This window comes from Tinamus guttatus, unplaced genomic scaffold, assembly GCF_059628265.1.
Source record: "Tinamus guttatus ecotype Peru unplaced genomic scaffold, ASM5962826v1 Tinamus_guttatus_pri_ptg000318l, whole genome shotgun sequence".
NCBI lineage: Eukaryota > Metazoa > Chordata > Aves > Tinamiformes > Tinamidae > Tinamus > Tinamus guttatus.
This window is the reverse complement of record NW_028288852.1, coordinates 1552296-1569968: the sequence shown is the minus strand read 5'-3', so window position 1 is coordinate 1569968 and position 17673 is coordinate 1552296. Positions and strand designations below refer to the sequence as shown.

The 17673-nt window shown below is 36.2% G+C and overlaps 1 protein-coding gene across 4 annotated transcripts in view; it reads right to left on the bottom strand.

Moving 5' to 3' along the window:
• ITSN1 (intersectin 1) overlaps nucleotides 1-17673 on the bottom strand; it is a 120562-nt gene that overhangs the window by 34425 nt on the left and 68464 nt on the right. For 2 of the 4 annotated variants that reach the window (XM_088528982.1, XM_088528985.1), the window contains 8 exons: nucleotides 17428-17552; nucleotides 12043-12272; nucleotides 10573-10694; nucleotides 8722-8736; nucleotides 3981-4225; nucleotides 3082-3241; nucleotides 1960-2165; nucleotides 825-907 (listed from right to left, as the gene is read on the bottom strand). In XM_088528982.1, the coding sequence (XP_088385108.1) occupies nucleotides 825-907; nucleotides 1960-2165; nucleotides 3082-3241; nucleotides 3981-4225; nucleotides 8722-8736; nucleotides 10573-10694; nucleotides 12043-12272; nucleotides 17428-17552 (1186 nt within the window). The remainder of the gene's footprint in view (nucleotides 1-824; nucleotides 908-1959; nucleotides 2166-3081; nucleotides 3242-3980; nucleotides 4226-8721; nucleotides 8737-10572; nucleotides 10695-12042; nucleotides 12273-17427; nucleotides 17553-17673) is intronic. The other 2 variants (XM_088528984.1, XM_088528983.1) reach the window with 2 other exon arrangements.

The following is a 17673-nucleotide window of genomic DNA, read 5'->3' as shown; positions in this document are numbered from 1 at the left end:
GCTCTATTTTGGAATAGTTATTTCATTTTCCATAGTAAATGGATCTTTAACATGCCAGGGGCATATTAAATAGGTCAGTAACCAAAGTCCACTTAAAATTGCATTTAGCATCTTTTTCTTTTTTTTTTTTTTTTTTAAAGATTATATGGAAAAGTTCGTTTGTAAACTATATTTAGATTTACTGATTTATTCTGGATGTGATTTAAATTAACCTAGCTGACACTGCAATGAAGGAGATTAAAAGTATCCAAACAGGGCACGGTTAACATAGCTTGTGAGGGGGTATCAACCTCCATCTGAAGGGCACTAGCAACCCTAGTTTTTCAGAGCCTGATAAATATCTCTGTGCCTCAGATTTAAAAATGAGGGGTAGCCCTGAGCATATTCAGTTAAGAAAATTACTATCAGATAAGGAGAACTTTAATGAAACACTGCAAATGAGTTCTGGGGAGAATTTATGGAGTTAAATTCTTGGCATCATAATGTACATATACACTTGTGCTTATTCAGCCCTTTGCAAAAAACATTTTGAACTAAGTATTTTACTAAAATAGTTATGCATGGAACACCACAAGAAGTACTTTAATTACATATATAAGTTATTTACTCTATATGCCAAACATATTCAAATTATTACTATAAGCATTTTAGATCATTCTACAAGCAAATTAGAATTGTGCTTCAAATTTTAACAGGTCTGATCTTAATATTTTAAGATCTAATTCTAGGTTTGTTTCTACTATTAAACAAATTATGCCATTAATTGAAGTATTCTATTAATTAAACAGTAAAATACCATACTACCATTCAGTTTGAATACTTACCTTCACCTGACATAGTTTGTTTTGTTGCTGGTGATGCCACCCTTTTCAGACTAGCTGGACTATCTGAAGAACCAGAATCCATGCTTTAGAAGAGAATAAAAGTTATTTAAGAAATTATCTCTTTATAAAATGCATATTATATTAAAAAATGCAGATGCATCCATAAGCAATTCTCTCAGTTTAAAAGAAGAGATTATAAACATGCAAATTAAAGCTTTTAAGTACCACAGAATGGTAATGGTTACAGTTAAGTAATTGCATTAAATACACAAGTTGCTGAATCTCTTCTCTTTTGAAAAGATACCTAAATTCATTGCCATTGGTATTATTAGTACTAATGTTGCTTTCATTTTACACAGAATCTTCCAAAAATAATGATAAGTGGTTAAGTTTTGAATTATATCTTTCTATTTGGGGGAAAATATAAGCTAAGACTTACATATCTGTAACTCATCAAACCCACAAAGATGAACTTTTCAGTCACATGAATTTAAGATACATACAGTCTTCATTTATCAGCCTGCAATTTCTCTACTTTCCACACTTTCTCCACATTTTCAGTGAATAGGTTTCAGATCTAGAAGTGTAGCTTAAAGTACAACGACAGGCAACTAAAACTCAATCAGATATGCAAATCGCTGATTATATTCTTCCCCTTTCATTTTAGTTCTACTCTCTTATTTATTTTATATTTTAGCTATTTCTTATTCTTACAGCAGTATTTTCCCGTACTATCTTTACCAAATAGATCACTTTAATCATATATTCTGTTCCTTAAGAGCAAAAATAATTTGTATGTTTAAACTTATCTTACCAAGCTAAGTAAGAAATTACTAATTAGCTATATTTCTGAAACCTAAACAGGTGCAAGAGAACAAGTCAGACTTTATTACTATATAGTAGAACTGTCTATTGAGCTTGAGATCTTTTGTTGTGTATGCATGGCCCAGGGAAAACTGACATCAGCTTTCTTATTCTCAACTTATTCCTGATTTTAGCAATAAAGATTAACCCCTGCATTCTCAAAAACAAAATAAACAAAATCTTACAGAGTAAATTTTAAACTTTAAAATTCAAGTGTGCAACTCTTATTTATTTAAGTATTACAGTATAGAAATAAAAGCCAATAAAATACCTGGTTGACTTCCTAATGGGGCCTGAAATAAGCTTCACATATGATTTAGGAAACCACCCCTTTTGTCCTTGAACCTCTCCAAACCACCACATATCTTGCTGCTCCAAAACTGTGATGATATCATTTTTGTTGAAGTTAAGGTGGTTGTCTTTCTTTGCTCTCCAAGGATACAAAGCCTGCGCTTGAAGCCCCTCCACTTTCTCACCCTAAAGGAAATTTTAAAAAAGGGAAATCAGTAAGGCACCATTCTATCAAAGAAGGCTGCATAAGGAATTTTATTCTTACACTATTAATGCAGAAACAAAATATACAGGCTCCTCTCTCAAACACATAAAGCATATAAATACATTAATTGAAAATAAAAAGTTATACATGTTGCATTCACAGACTTTTTAATGGGACATTGTATTCATTAATGAATATGTAAGGCAATGCCAAATTATGCAGGTTTTTTTAATAACAAGTTAAATATAGTTTTACAATTAGTTTAGCTTATATATGTAACCAACCTTGCTGAAATCATTTTGGCAGGACTTAAGGGAAACCTTATGGAAAAAGATGCTTTACTGAAAGTTATTCATTGTACATTCCAAATTGTTTGTCTTTTGTTCCACTACGCCAAGCTATTTAGCACTTCTCAAAACAACGTATTAGCTTACAAGAACTGTATGTTGTTCAGTTGAAAAAAAAAGACAAAGCCTTAACAGATGGACTGAATCCATCTGACCTGAAGCTTTGCCAGTGTTATGTCACTTAATCTAATAAGTCCGACTTCTCCCTTCACTTTGGGGTAAAGGTTGTTGTCTCATGATTCAGTAAAGCCCCAAGGAAGTGACCCAAACCTGGTATCCTGTCAAAATACAGAGAAGACTCCACAACTCCTGTCTAGACAGGCAAGCACAGAATAGCAGAACAGAAGACTCTTCATGTTAATCTATGTCACTGATTTTTCAAGATGGTCATAACATCGCTCCAAAATGAAATAATTCACCTGTTTTAGGTGGCTATTTTTAAGGAACAGTAAATGTTTGTATTTTATTTTTAAGGAACGGTAAATGTTTGTATTTTATTTTGCAGAAGCTAACACTGGTTCAGAATGGTTTAACAAACATAGCTGCTCACCTGACCCAAGACAGGCGAGGGAGATGAGCCCGTAACAGTGGCAGGAGTGAACGCTGATCTCTGCCGAAGCTGCCCTGCACTGGGAACAGTCAGGGATGGCTGGGCTGCCCAGGCATCCCAGTTATCAGTCTCTGGTTTCTCACTAGTGTTTGTTGGCCACCTGAAAATAACAGAACAACAATTGTTCTCACCGTCTTCAACTGAATAAAAATAATAGTTGCATGGAAAGAGCTTTCTTTTTAAATCCTCCAAACTCTAGAGTGTTGACAAAGCCACCACCTGCAACCTATTTGATGAAACCTTTTAAATAGGACATATTATGTACTGTAATATTATTGCACATATTACATGATCAAAAAGGCAACTTCTTACCCCATTTACTTAGGGCTGATCAATACAGTATAGAGCATTAACCTGAATTGAAAACTCTCTGGGAAATGAAACATGTTCTACTTGCTTCAGTCTTATTAATGTTGTGATAAGAAATCAACAGAGTGTTTTCAACTCTGTCATCCTCACTTGCACAATTCAAGTTAGAAACTCTCAATCAAATTTGGTATCAACTAGTGTAAGAGAAGGAAGGTGAACATCTTGGCATTTTCACCATAACATTGTTATTTTCAGCTGGGGACGTCTGCCATTTGTGATGTTTCCCTCTGCATTGCTAAGGAGGATATAATGGAAGCATGGTTCAAATTCCACAAAGCTGCAATTTTAACTATTTACTACAAAAAATACTTCAAACTAGATATTTTTATTTGGCACTCTTTATACACTCTTTTAGTTGCCAACTTCTTAACTCAAAAGAGAAGCACATAGAATAAACTTAAGCCACAGACAAATTGCTTGTAAAAGACCTCCTCCCTACATTGAAAGTGATAACCACCACCCAAACATACGTTGAACTGAAGTCTGCCCAGTTATTGGCTGTTGTAGTAGTATCTGTAGAAGCAGGAGTTGCTAGTGATGTAGGGGTTTCATGCACAGAAACTTTAGGTGCAGAAGCAGCCTCCACTGCTGGTTTTACAGAAGCTGGAACTTCATTTTCAGGTATTTTCTCTGCATAGTTTGCAGGAAACCATCCAGTTTTTCCCTTCAGTTCTCCGCCAAGCCACCCTGGCTCTCCGGTCTGGCTTTCATCCACCTGTAGATGCAGTTACATCTAAGTTACAAGGTTAAAAAACATAACGTACACATGGATTTTTCACTTAAAAAAAAAAATACGCACCTAACAAACAGAAAACAACAAACCACAACTCACAGTAATTAACCTTCTCTAGTTACACTGTTTTAAAAATAGGAAATCCATTTAGGTAGAATTTTGTTATTATTATTAAATATACTTTAGGAATTCCTTCTACAGCATATAAAACACTGAGATAATATTTTTTTCCTCTTTTTTTTTCTCTCTCTCCTTAAAACAAAGATTCTTTTGATGAGGAAGAAGCTATCTAAATCTTAGTAGTGCAGCAGACTTGGAGGTATGACTTCTCAAGAAAGCCACCAAAGAGCTTTCCTAGACTTCCTTTGGCAGAAAAATGCAACAAAACACAGTGTACTAAGTTCAGCAAGCACTCATAGATGAAATCAAAAACAAATCAAAATCAAAACAGCTAACAAATTTATACAACAATTATGCAGTGATTTTTTGTTTGTAACTATGCAGTCCTAAATGCTCTTTTACCTCTTACCCTCGCTGTAACATCATTGAGAAGTGATAAAGGACAAGGTAAAACAGTTATTTTTGCTCTTGTAATTTAATTCCTACATGTTAATTAATATGAGCTGGATAAACTATGATTTTGAATATTTCTGATTTTCCCATTTGCTGCTTAAGCATCTCCCACACTTGTTTGCCCAGCTCTACAGAGAATCTACAGCCTCAGTCTGCTATGTCGCAAATGAGCCACAGAAACATTCCTGCATCCACCAGGAACTGCTAAAGAAAAAATAATTTGCTCTTGCTGTGCCTTGTGACTTGTGGATCAATATGATGACTAAATACCAAATAGGCAGTGCCTGGAAGTTGCAAAATCTTTTGAAAAGAACAAAGGCAATAACGGTTTTACGTGATAATTACGGTAAGTCCTGTGGTAAGCCAAGCTTTGATGACTCATCTCCCTCTATCCAATCTCTTTGATAGGCCACGACACTGGTCAAGACAGCAGCAAAGCCAGGCCAGCAATGATAAGGCAGCTAGATGGCTCACCCTACCCAGTGACTGGTCTATAGCAAAAATCCCTCTTACTCACGCCAGCAGCAACTGGCATTTTGAAATAGATAGCATAACTCAAGATCTGCATACTGTAGATAGCAGTACAGGCAGGCAATGAGTGATGCTTAATTTTCAAATTTTAATTTGCCTGACACCATTCCACAAAAAAATCACTTATCAACACAAGAGACTTGCCAGTAACTGTACAATTAATGAGCTAAGGTCTGCGAAATAGCATCATCTTTTGTGGAGGGAGGTTTCAGTATATGGCACCATTAGATGGCAACAGCATGTAGTGGTGTCTTGAAACTGCTGCTTTGGCAGCTGGAACCCCACCTATGAACTCATTCTATCAATCTGCACAAAATACAACCTGAGCAGCTGCTCAGGGAAAGAACCGTGGTTAAAAAAAAAAAAAAATCCCTTGTGGCTCCTGGTTGCTCTGGAGAAAAGGTGAGAAGAGTTTTTGCACTGAGGTGACTCAAACTGAAGCTTCTGCCCCCAACTGTCCCCAGGATACTCATCGGAGCTGCTGAGTGACCGCTCTGCCGCCATAGGCCCCGCAGCCCTCTGGCCACCTCTGCTTGTAACTTGTATCTCACGTTTCTCTTTTGGAGCAAAGCAACGCATTATTTCTGCTTTTTGTTGGGTCTCTCTTCTGCCTCGCTCCCCGTTAACTCCAAGCGAAACAGCAATGAATGGCCTACATGCTTGACCGCTTCCACGTGGCTTTACTGCAGTGCGGAGCAGAATTCCCACTGCAGCACTGATCCGGATGGCGGGAGCCGCGGCCGGAGATGGGGGCAGAGCACGGGGTGGGTCTTGGGAGAGACAAGGAAAAATGGGGCAGCAGCACCTGGCTCAAAGGGGAGTAACTGAAACAGCAATAATTTTCACATACTTGGGGTTTTTTGGTTGTGTGTTTTTTTTTCCTCTCTCCTCTCACTGAATTGCTCGGGTAATAACTAGAATTACTGACATACAAAACAGCAGCACCGAAAGGTCAAAAATCTATTGCTGTGATGGCCTGGAAAGGATCTCTTTGAAATGAATCACAGTAATACAGAAATGATAGATTTTTAATTAAAGAAAGTTTTTGTGCAAACAGATTTTTTTAAATGATGATTTAATGTCTCCTTGGAAGACATTTCTAAGTTTAAAATTTCCTACTAGGCTCATGAAATTTATGCTTCTTCATCAAATTATTCTTTCAAGAAACACCCTAAAATCAAGAAAAGACTTTTTTAGGATATTAATTTTATAGTTAACAATTTTTTTGGGGGGGGGGGTCTGTTATTCATATAAAATATGATTTGCATATTTTTATAGGAGAGTACCAGGGCCATAAATAAGTTCATTTGAACCTTTGTAAAATTCAGTTGTTCTAATTTTCAACACTTCTCCCAATGTTCCTATGAGAAACATTTTACCAGATGATTTTTTTCCAAAATACAACTAGACATTAAAATGTCTAAAAAAAACCAAAACAGCAAAAACAAACAAAAACACTTTTTGACAATCCAACTTTAAATCCATGGTTTACAAATTCTTACTTCTCTCAGAGGGACACAACAAGTAAGAGCAATACAGCTCTTAACTATCCCTATTGCTGCTGCTAACAGCTGCTAGCATCTGTATCGGAAAGACTGGCTTTGCAGTAGCCTATTCCAGTTTGACCTGGCTTATGGATCATGAGTAGTGGAAATACCTAGAAAGAGAACCTCTGTTTTACAGTAAAAATTCATTCTGCATATGAAGGTAAACACTAGTACCCTCAGAAAAGTATTTAATCAAGGTTAAAGGGTACCACAGTCCTTTTTTGTTCAACTAGCTAGCCATTAAATCATCATTTCAATCCTATTTTACTTGTAGGCTTTTGATCTAGATATTTCGAGACTACTGGGATTCCCCTTACAATACAGGCGAGGCAAGCCAGAGGCCATATGTTGATGACGCCTACGCAGAACCTAACACAACAACGCCTTCTATGTGCCCGATACAAAGAACAGCAATTCTAACTTCCCCAATCAACAACCAACAAAACTGACAACAAACTGTCATTATGAAATTGTTCTGGACATCCTATTTAAGTTTCCTTTGTGAACTCCCTGCTTAAGCTACCAGAGTCACTACAGTTCACTATCTCAATAATTCAACTGTGTTCCATCGAGTTACTCTAAGTTTATTTAAATAAAGCTGAATTGTAAAAAAAAGGCATTTAGTAACAATAGAATCCATTTATTTACTTCAAGATGGAGCTTAATCACAGCAAATGCCAGCTCATGTTGCAAGACTATCCACAGGAAAAGAATCCCATATACTGTATACTTATATTCATACACATAATAGAAACTTAAATTCCTGAACAAACAGAGCCCTGGACCAGGCATGACATTCTTGGCTCAGGATGTTTGCGTTTGCAGACAAACGCTTGGTTAAGTTGTAGGGTTGGGGCTCCAAATCAACCCAGCTTAATGAAAATGAAAGTAGAAATCTAAGTTAAGATAAAATATATATAAAAAAATCCTCTAATTAAAAAAAAAAAAAACCCTAAAAAAAGAGAAATACAGCCCACGGCACACACACACTCTAACCATTATACAAAATACTTAGGCACCACAGATAACAAAACAGGCATCTGAAAGGATAAAAAGAAGAAAGCCATCTTGATGTATACTTTTACACATACTTTTCCCTTCCAAATAAACCCTAATCCTTCTCCTGCCTTGTCTCCATCAAGATGGGCCTCAAGATTAATGCATGGTGTAAGATTGTATTACACTGTTGACAAAAACTATTTACAAGCTATACAGATATTAAAGCCACAAGTCATTCTAACTTCTTCAATTTTGGAGTCCTATTTAAAACCATGATTTAGACCTGGTTTCCTGGTACTCAATGGATCTGTATTTTTACTCTATTCTCTGCTTAAAGCAGTTACAGTTTGGATAGCATCTTCTATATAACTATATGATTACAAGGCAGGATTTCACAAGTATAGAGGTAAGCACTAAATTTACCTATGCTGGGACATAGGTATTCTAAAAAATATTTATTTTCCTGCTGTAAACTCCTAACCGAATAGATCAGCTTAACTAGATTTGCATTTGTGTCATAAATGAGAAATTAGATACCCTTTAATTTATATGTAAGCTTGTAAATTATTATTTTCCTAACATCATCACTGACTTGCAGCTTGTAGAAGCACATGACAAGACAAACATTCAGGGACAGATAAGAGTTTAGGAGTCCAAATGCCCATTATCAAAAGTAAGTTCTGGTCTGTTGTACTTAAATTACTTTTGACAGTGTTAGCTTGTTAATTTTGCCCTAGATAAAAGAACAATTTATATGGTAACAAAAAGCTGTATTTATAAAAATGAATAGATTGCATAGACTTCCTAACAGTCATATAGCACACTTACCCATTCCCTTTTAACCTCCATCAGGAAAGCAATGATTTAAAGCAAGGCAGAATTATAACACATTTCACAGAAGTGTTTTATATTAGCTTTTCTAAGATTAGTCCATTTAAGTGTTTAATTATTGTCAAAAGTAAATTAAATTAAAAACAAAAAAAACCCCAAAAAACCCAAAAAAAACAAGAACTAAAAGAGATCCTTTTTTTTTTTCCTTCAGTGTAAAGTTAAATTTAAGTTCAAAGTAACATACAAGACTTGGATTATCCCAAAGTCAATATTTAAAATGTATGAGGTGCTCCTTAAATTTACGTATCTTTGTCAAAATGTTATTTCTTTGTATGTCTACCTAACAGTGATCTCTCTTCCTCAAAAATCCATGTTACCTTCTGTATCCAACCTACAATCCCTAAGACAGACAGAACTTTTCAATAACCAAAAGAGACCCAAGTGCCTATATCCTCTCCAATTTAACATGGAACTGACCAATATTATTTCTTGATGAAGAAAAACAACACATTTATTATTCAGAATGGGATTAGGCCTTTTCCGAAAAAAAAGCCTGAGAGATGAAAGTTCATTTCCCACAGGACACTCTTTTCCTTTTTTTTGTCTTTGGAATAATACCACTGTAAGTTACAACAGTCTACAAAGTGTATTTTTTTCCAAAATCCATACTCACTAAACTTTTTCAAAATGCAAATGCTCTTAAAATATGTTTTGTTGAGTAGAACATTCTAATTAATAAACTTTTCCACAAGAGAAATGGGTATCATTTAATATTTACACTAGGATTTTTTATTATGAATAGACATGCATGTTAAGATAATATTAGCCATTTAATATTAAAATAAATTTAATAGCTGCAGTCCTTAACATCAGAAGCTATACATTTAGAGTTAATTAGGCACAAAAGAAGATACCTTTAGAGAATTTGAAAATTAGCATGACTGTTTTAGGCAGACATATCCCAGTGACATTGGGTGTTCAAAAAAGAAGAGAAATGCATCTCTGGCAGCACATCTACCATCAAATTTCCTAAACATTTTTCATTTTTGGGAAATGACAATGTTTTCTCTACCTCGTTCTTTAAAATACAGGAAAAAACTCTCTCACAAAAGTCAAGTAACAGAACAGAACAAATTATCTTGCAAACAATGCCAAGTTACAATTATACCAGATCATTATGTCAAAAGGTGTCACAAAAAAGTTGTTAAAAAAAAAAAAACTAGTACTAATGGAGAAATATCACCACAAAACAAAGCATTAACAAAGACTATGTTAATGCTTATGACAAAAGTGCTGCCATCTCCTTGTGTAGCATTATTTCATGTGGTATTGTGCTAGCCATTACATTTCCTTCATAAGGACACTTTTCAAAACTCTTTTGCAAAATTAAAAATTTAAGCACTGCTTCAATATAATTGTTATTAAAAAAGTAATTTCTCATAACTTTTTTTTTTTTTAATGTAACACATAGCAGCCACTCTCTTAATAGAAAATAACAGTAGCAATATTGCCTAGCTACTTTGATGGACAGGAACAAGTGTTTGAACTGTTTTCAAACACTTTAAGCCTCAAGACGGTACACAACTAAGCATACTAAAACTGATACAACTTACTCATAGATGATGCTTAAACTTTGCATTAGAGGGAATTCTAAGAAGCTATCAATTATTACAATTAGGTTAATACGTAATAATACATCCTGTACGCTTCTGTATATATTGAAATATTTTTCACAAGTTTGTAAAAAAAAAAAAAAAAAAAAAAAAAAAAAAAACTTGCCAAATAATTGCAATTGCACAAGGGTAAAAGCCTAAGTACTTTTTAAATAATAGTACAATCCCTTCTTACCATGACTATGTCGCCAGGCTGAATAGTGATTTCATCATGGCTTCTGGATTCAAAAGGATACAATGCTCTATAATACACGATTTTGACATCCTCCTGAGCAGAAATGCTTAAAGGAGCTTTTTCTGAGCAAAGAAAAAACACATATACAAAAAAATCAAAATGTATTATTTAAATAATTTTTAAAAGTATGTGAAAAACAGAAACAAAAAAATAATGAAGCCTTACATAGCCCATAGGAAGTATATTATCCCCCTATTACAAAAGGGTGAACTATGCAAATGAATGATTTAAAATAGACTCTTCTTAATATTTTTTGTTCTCAACATCACCTATATAAAATACTATTATATTTTACTATATTATATATATCATAAAGTGTTACACATATATAACTACTTTGGTAGAAATATTCCTTTACTTATGATGCAGCACATACAGTTTTTCAAATGTTTTACCGTTTTTCTACGTTAACTCTGATCAATAAACCATAGGTTCAATTCAAACAGCAAAGTTCCAGCATATATCAAAGGTACCCTGCATATGTAGGATACATATAAGCACAGGCTGCTTATGTAGAGCCTTCATTTGCAGCTTGAGCATGATTCCAAAACAGAGGTTTCAAAATGTCCTAATACACACGGATTAGCTAAAAAGAGGTCACTTGCATACAATGTTTTAAAAGTCACATGCTTTCATGTGTTAAAGACACATTACTCATTACTACTGAAAGGAACACAGTGAAAAAAAGAAAAGAAAAAAAGCTATATATCATCCACATAGTGCACTTGCTATTTTGTCTATTCTGTCACTCTGCATGAGTAAACTACAGCAAGAGCATGTAATAGACTAAGTCACCTCTAGATTGATGCTAAAAGACAAGTGCTCCTTTATATAATTCTTTGATCAATTACTTAAGTAAGCATTATATTCCCAGCCAGTTATCTCTACTATATGTATCCAAGTCTCTTGACTCAGTTACTTCCAATAATGACAAAAAACAGGTTATACTGAGAATCTCAGCTGAATCATGTGCACAGCAGCAGAAGGGGGATTAAATCATAGACTTCATGTCATTTGTTCAGTAAACAAGATGCACATTGAAGTGGGAGAGGAAAAAGGTAGCTAAATGACATACTGCTATTACTATAAAGAAACCCAAAGCACATATGGCAAACCAACATAGGAGTTGCAATCAGAAGCACATGAGTAATTTTTGACATCTTACAATTAGTATTTTCTATTATGTTTGCACTACAATTCTCATCGGCTATGCTTTACTACCTCTGCTTTCAGGATGAATGAGAGATCAGATCTTTGGAGTCTAAAACTGTAAACATTTGATTTAGTTCAGTACAACTAGCACTCTCCTCTTGAAACATCATACTCTTTGGTATTAAATAAGAAGGCAAAGCAGAAGAAAGATTTGTTCAAGAGGCACATGCGACACCATTTCCTGACTTTTTCCTCTACCTGCATTTGACCAAGGAGCCTGGACAGCTGGCTTGACTGGCTCTTGATGCGGTTGGAAAAGCTTACTCAGTTTTTCTTGCATTTCCTGTTTCCCCTTATCCTCACTTTCCTTCTTCTTGGTTATTTCTTCCCTTTTTTGCTTTTCATCTTCCTGATTTTTTTTTTGTCGCTGAAGCTCCTCTTCTTGTTGTACTTTATCAAGACGCTGTTTTTCCCTCTCCTGGATTCGCCTGTTGGACAATTAATTCTGTTTTTTAAAGTCAGTCAAACAAAAGGCCATAAAAGTTAGCTTACCTTGTATATGACCCATAGCATAAAGTATAACTCATTTTATGACAAAAGTTATAGCGGGTATCAACCACACTACCCCATTTTATTAAGAAAATTTCATAAGAAATCTATATTTCTCTTTGGAAACCTGTAAGAGATTTTTGCTCTTTTTATAGAACAAAGTGGAAGCATTCCAAAAGATTTGTTATGATTGCATAAGTATTCTTAAAGAGCTGTGATCCTCAGACAAGTGAGAGAATATTAACTTACTATGTGTTGGAGGTGACTGTAAGAAGGAAAAAACATCTAACACTTTTCTTGTCAGAGTTCTTTAGAGATTTAAAATACTGAACTTGACCTTCATTATTGTGGCTGTGATCTCTTCTCTTCCTCTAAATGACATGAAAAAACCTGCCTACCTGGCATTCTTTTTAAATTATTACATGAAATCTTGCACAAGTATCTTGGAACAGTATCTGTTGAGCTCACAATACTCTGAGAATTATAAGCTTGATAAAATCCCCTATTTTAAACTTTCAGTTCCAGCTCTGCAATTTAATAGTATTTGAGTCTCAACTTGGAGTTCATCAATATTTGTGGGGTTTTTTTCATAGTTTTTCCACAGGATTCGTAAATCTCATGCAGTTTTTTTTAAAGTGATGAACCAAAAGAGCAGGAAGTAGGCAAAGAATCTCCCTTGGCTTAACTTTCAAAACTCCTTAGCATGCAAGAACCAAGACAGGTACTTCTAGACCCCGGAACTATAAAGAGGCTGCTTGTGGAGATCTTTTGCCAAGCAGCCTAGTTCAAGTCATCTGAGTATCCCATTATATCAGCATTGTAAAATACCATTTCATTTTCACTTGCCCCATAATTCCTGTTATTTCAAGCTTGTAGATATCAGCCATTGCCACCACCAGACATTTTCAATACCAAATTCATATCAAAGTTCTCCCTAAAACACAAGCAGCAGCAAACTGCATCCTTTAATTTTCATCTACTCATCACCAATTTAAGCTTTAAAATGCAAGCAGCATTCAATCAGCCAAATCAGTTCTGCTTATCTTCTCAAAGCAAGAAGCATTGCTAAGTAGGCCTCAAAATAGTCAGATCAACAAGACAGCAGTAGTAATCAGAACAGAATGCCAATCCTCTTGGGGAACAAGGAGTAAAATATGTATCAGAACCCTTGCAAAATTATTCAAAAAATTTCACATTCCCAAAACTAAAAGCTAACAAGTCCTTCTCCCCATAGAGGACAGTAAGAAAAAAGAATTTGTACACTCTGCAAAAAGCATTTTGTACCAATAAGGACAACTCTACAAGGCTGTAAGCAGACATGGAGTATATACTTACCATTTTGTTCCATGACATATTCCACTTTCATACTCTTAAAACTAGTGAAAAAAACACATGACAAGGCAGGCAGTGCAGACTTGGCCTACTGAAAAGCACATATTTTCTCCAACAATACAGATTCTTGGCCAGAAAATGGTGAGAAAAAAAATTAGCTGTAAAGGGAAATCCCACTTCCTGCACACTGGGTTGGCATTAGACAGCAAGACTGTCTTCTGTCAACATAAGTTTACAGTGAACAGGAGTATTTCCTGGGAGAGCTGAATGTACCCAATAAGAACAGCTTTGGGTAAGATGGCAGCTACTTAAGGCTCAAAAAAATCTTTGGTCCTGATACCATTTAAATACTCTGCATCAGTACAGCATGAGTGCAGGTGAAGACACCAATGAGCATGAAGGACATCACTTCTTCCTCTACAAACTACTCATAGGTTTCTTTGCATTCAGTGTAAAGTCATCTAAATTAATAAATTCTCAGTTCTGTCAGCCTCTTCTTTCAAACACTGAATTTGTCCCTGGTATGTTCACTTGGAAAACATTCAGAACCAATTACTCAGCAGGGCTTTGTTTGTTTGTTTTTGCTTTGTTTTAAAATACACTGAGGCTGCACCCTATGCACATACAGACCCCAAATCTTCTTTTGACTTTAGCAGTGGCTTACATGCTGAGTTTGGTCAGTAACTCCCCTTTAGAGAGAAAGTTGAGTATTTCACTGTATTTCTAGAAGACTGATTAAATCTTCCCAAATGTATGAGCCAAGCTGGTTCTACCTGCTAGAGCAAGACAAGCAGATGAAATGTTCCACGTTTTGTTGGCAGGGGAGAAGGCAATCTTCCACCCAAGCTGCAGAATTTTCTCTTTGATTGTTATGGAAGCTAATATTACATAGAGCTAAAGTGGAAGATGAGGAAAGCAATAAGAGGAGACAGAGCTGAAAAAACACAAGCCTGGTTGTGAGCTCCACAGCTTGAGGGAGGAATAGGACACTTGAGAGTCTTTTCATTCCTTTAAGATTTCTGAGGTGATAATTACTGTGGAATATGGCCTCTAATCGGGGATTTACCTGTATTTGTTTCCACTTTAAGTTTCCCTTTTTCTTTCATCATTTGTATCTTACTACTCAGACACTTCTTATCTCAAGACTGAGGAAATTCATTTTACTCTAATATGATTCTTTTCCCTCTGAATCGTATATTACTCCCCCAACCACACAACTCTGTGTGTGTGTGCGTGTGTATATAATTAGACTTATGATATTCAGGAAGATAGCTCTCAACTATGTAAATATGTATATTTGTTTACTCATTTAAATGAGTTACATGCACAGCTCGATGCATAATTGCCAATAAAATATTATATGGTTCTCAGTACAAACTGAATGTGGCTATTTATTAAACCAAAGGTTAAAGTGCACACCTGTATGATTTTGGATTATTCTTTCTATCCTGTCATCAGAGATATAATAATGCAGTATATTTTTCTAAGCATTATGGAATAACATCCAGATATGATGTATTCATCATTTACTTAGTTCATATAGGGGGCTGTTAGAAATCAGTAAGATTAGCAGACTAGTCATTATCAGGTATGGCAACCACAATTATCTAGAAGCTTGATCATTTGGACTGCATGAAATTTTGCACCACCAATAAGGTCTGAATGTTCATTTGCCATGAAAAGTCAGACACGAATTTTTCCATAGCAAAAATGTGGTTTTTTAATCCTTTTTAGAAGAAAATAGAGTATTTTACAATAGTCTGACGTGATAGTTGGTATAGGAACATTAAAATATCTCAGTGGGCCTCTCAGTTCTGTGGGAAGTACCAACATAATTATCATACTCAGTGTAGTCACTCCATCATAGAAAACTGTTTTTATTCAAAACTTTTCTGACTCTGATGTAAAAGATTTAAGGCATATAATACTTTATAATTTAAAGGCACACAATTTATCTAAATTTACCTTATTTCTAAGATTTCTGTTTGAAGATAAGGTTTTCATTGAGACCCTTGTTTTTCTTTTTTGTGCTTGAAATGTAAAAATATGGCTCAAAGTAATTACACAGACTATCAATTTGCTTGAGATGACAGTTTGTGTAATGCTGTAACCAGTAATTTAAGACCCCGGGTCCAAAGGCCTTTGCTTTCATCTACCGGCTAGATGAGGAGACAGTGAGGTGGACTGTAAACTGGCTGAGGGGCCGGCCTCAGAGGATTGCCATCAGGGACACTAGCCAGCGATGTCCCCCAGGGGAGCCACTCTTGTCCAACTTACTCATCAGTGACCTGAGTGAAGGGACAGAGTGCCTCCACTCAGCGAGTCTGCTGAGGATACAAAACAAAACAAAAATGAAAGTGGCTGATATGCAGGAGGGCTGTGCTGCCGTTCAGAGGGAGGTGAACGGGCTGGAGAAACGGGCAGAGAGGAACCTCGTGAAGTTCAATGAAGGCAAGCGCAGAGTCCTGCCCCTGGGGAGGAATAACCCCCGGCACCAGTACAGGCTGCGGGTGACCTGCTGGAGAGCAGCTCCATTCAGAAGGACCTAGGGTGCTGGTGTATAAGATGTGGAGCGTGAGCCAGCAACGTGCCCTTATGGTAAAGAAAGCCAATGGTATCATGGGCTGCATTAGGAACAGCGTTGCCAGCAGTTCCAGGGAGCGGATTCTCCTGCTCTGCTCAGCCCTGGTGAGGCCGCTCCAAGAGTGCTGTGTCCAGTGCTGGGCTCCCCAGTGCAAGAGGGACATGGAGCTACTGGAGAGAGTCCAGCAAAGGGCCACAAAGATACTGAAAGAACTAGAGCATCTCACGTATGAGGAAAGAGAGAGACCTGGGACAGCTCAGCCTGGGGAAGACCTGTGGGGATCTGACCAATAGGTTTAAATACCTGAAGGGAGAGTATAAAGCAAAGGGGACCAAACTCGTTCCAGTTGTGCCCGGTGACAGAAAGAGGCAATGGGCACAGATGGAAACGCAGGAAGTTCTGTGTGAACATGAGGAAAACCTTCCACTGTAAAGGTGAGGGAGCACTGCACCGGGTTGCCTGGAGATGTTGTGGAGTCTCCATCCTTAGTCTGGACACAATCCTGGGAAACATGCTCTTGGTGACACTACTTGATCAAGGGGGTCAGACTAGACGATCTCCAGAGTCCCTCCCAACCTCAACAGTTCTGTGATTCTGTGACCAAACATATGTCTAGATCAAGAGTATAAAACCATCCCAACTTCTCAAAAAAGCTACAGTTAAGTCATGTCAGAGCAGAACTAGCTGCTAGCCTATATGCCATTCACTTCTTATAATAAAATTTCTTAAAGATACATATGAAAAATTCCTCAATATATACTAAAAAAGATATGAGCTGTGTTTTGTTTAAGCATAAAGAGAACATGTTACTCTGTTCAAGAAAATCTCTAGGTTTAGAAGCACACTAAGCATTTAAATAATTCTGCTGAAAACTGTAAATATCTGTGTATATCACTGATGGTGGAGAGTTGCAGAAATATATAGAAGATCATCTCCACAACAGACTTTTCACTCAAAGATAAATCAAGAGATTCCCCCAATTTCAAAAGGGGCCATCTGTACTGAACTGAACTTTGTCTAGCGTTTAGACATTCTTCCCATTCTTCAATAACACCTCCCACTGACATATTGTTTGGGATCACATTATGTCTCTGAATTCAAAGTTTATTATACCTGTTTGCAGTGTTTCGCAATCTCATACATCCAAAAAGACAGCTTGAACTAGAGCAGTTTGTTACCTTTGAGCTTCTTTTTGCTTTTCCAATTCCACTGTCTTTCTTTCTTGTTCCTTCTGCCTCAGCCTCTCAGCTTCCAAGCTTTTTTGTTTCTGTAGTTGCTGTTTGTTATGTATTTCTCTCAGCTCCTAGAGAAAAAAAAGGTAAAATATGTGCAACCATATACCACTTGAGTCATAAACGTGGTCCCCTACATTTTATTTGTAACAAGAAAACTTAAAAATGCTTGGAAATCTCTGTTCAAACTTT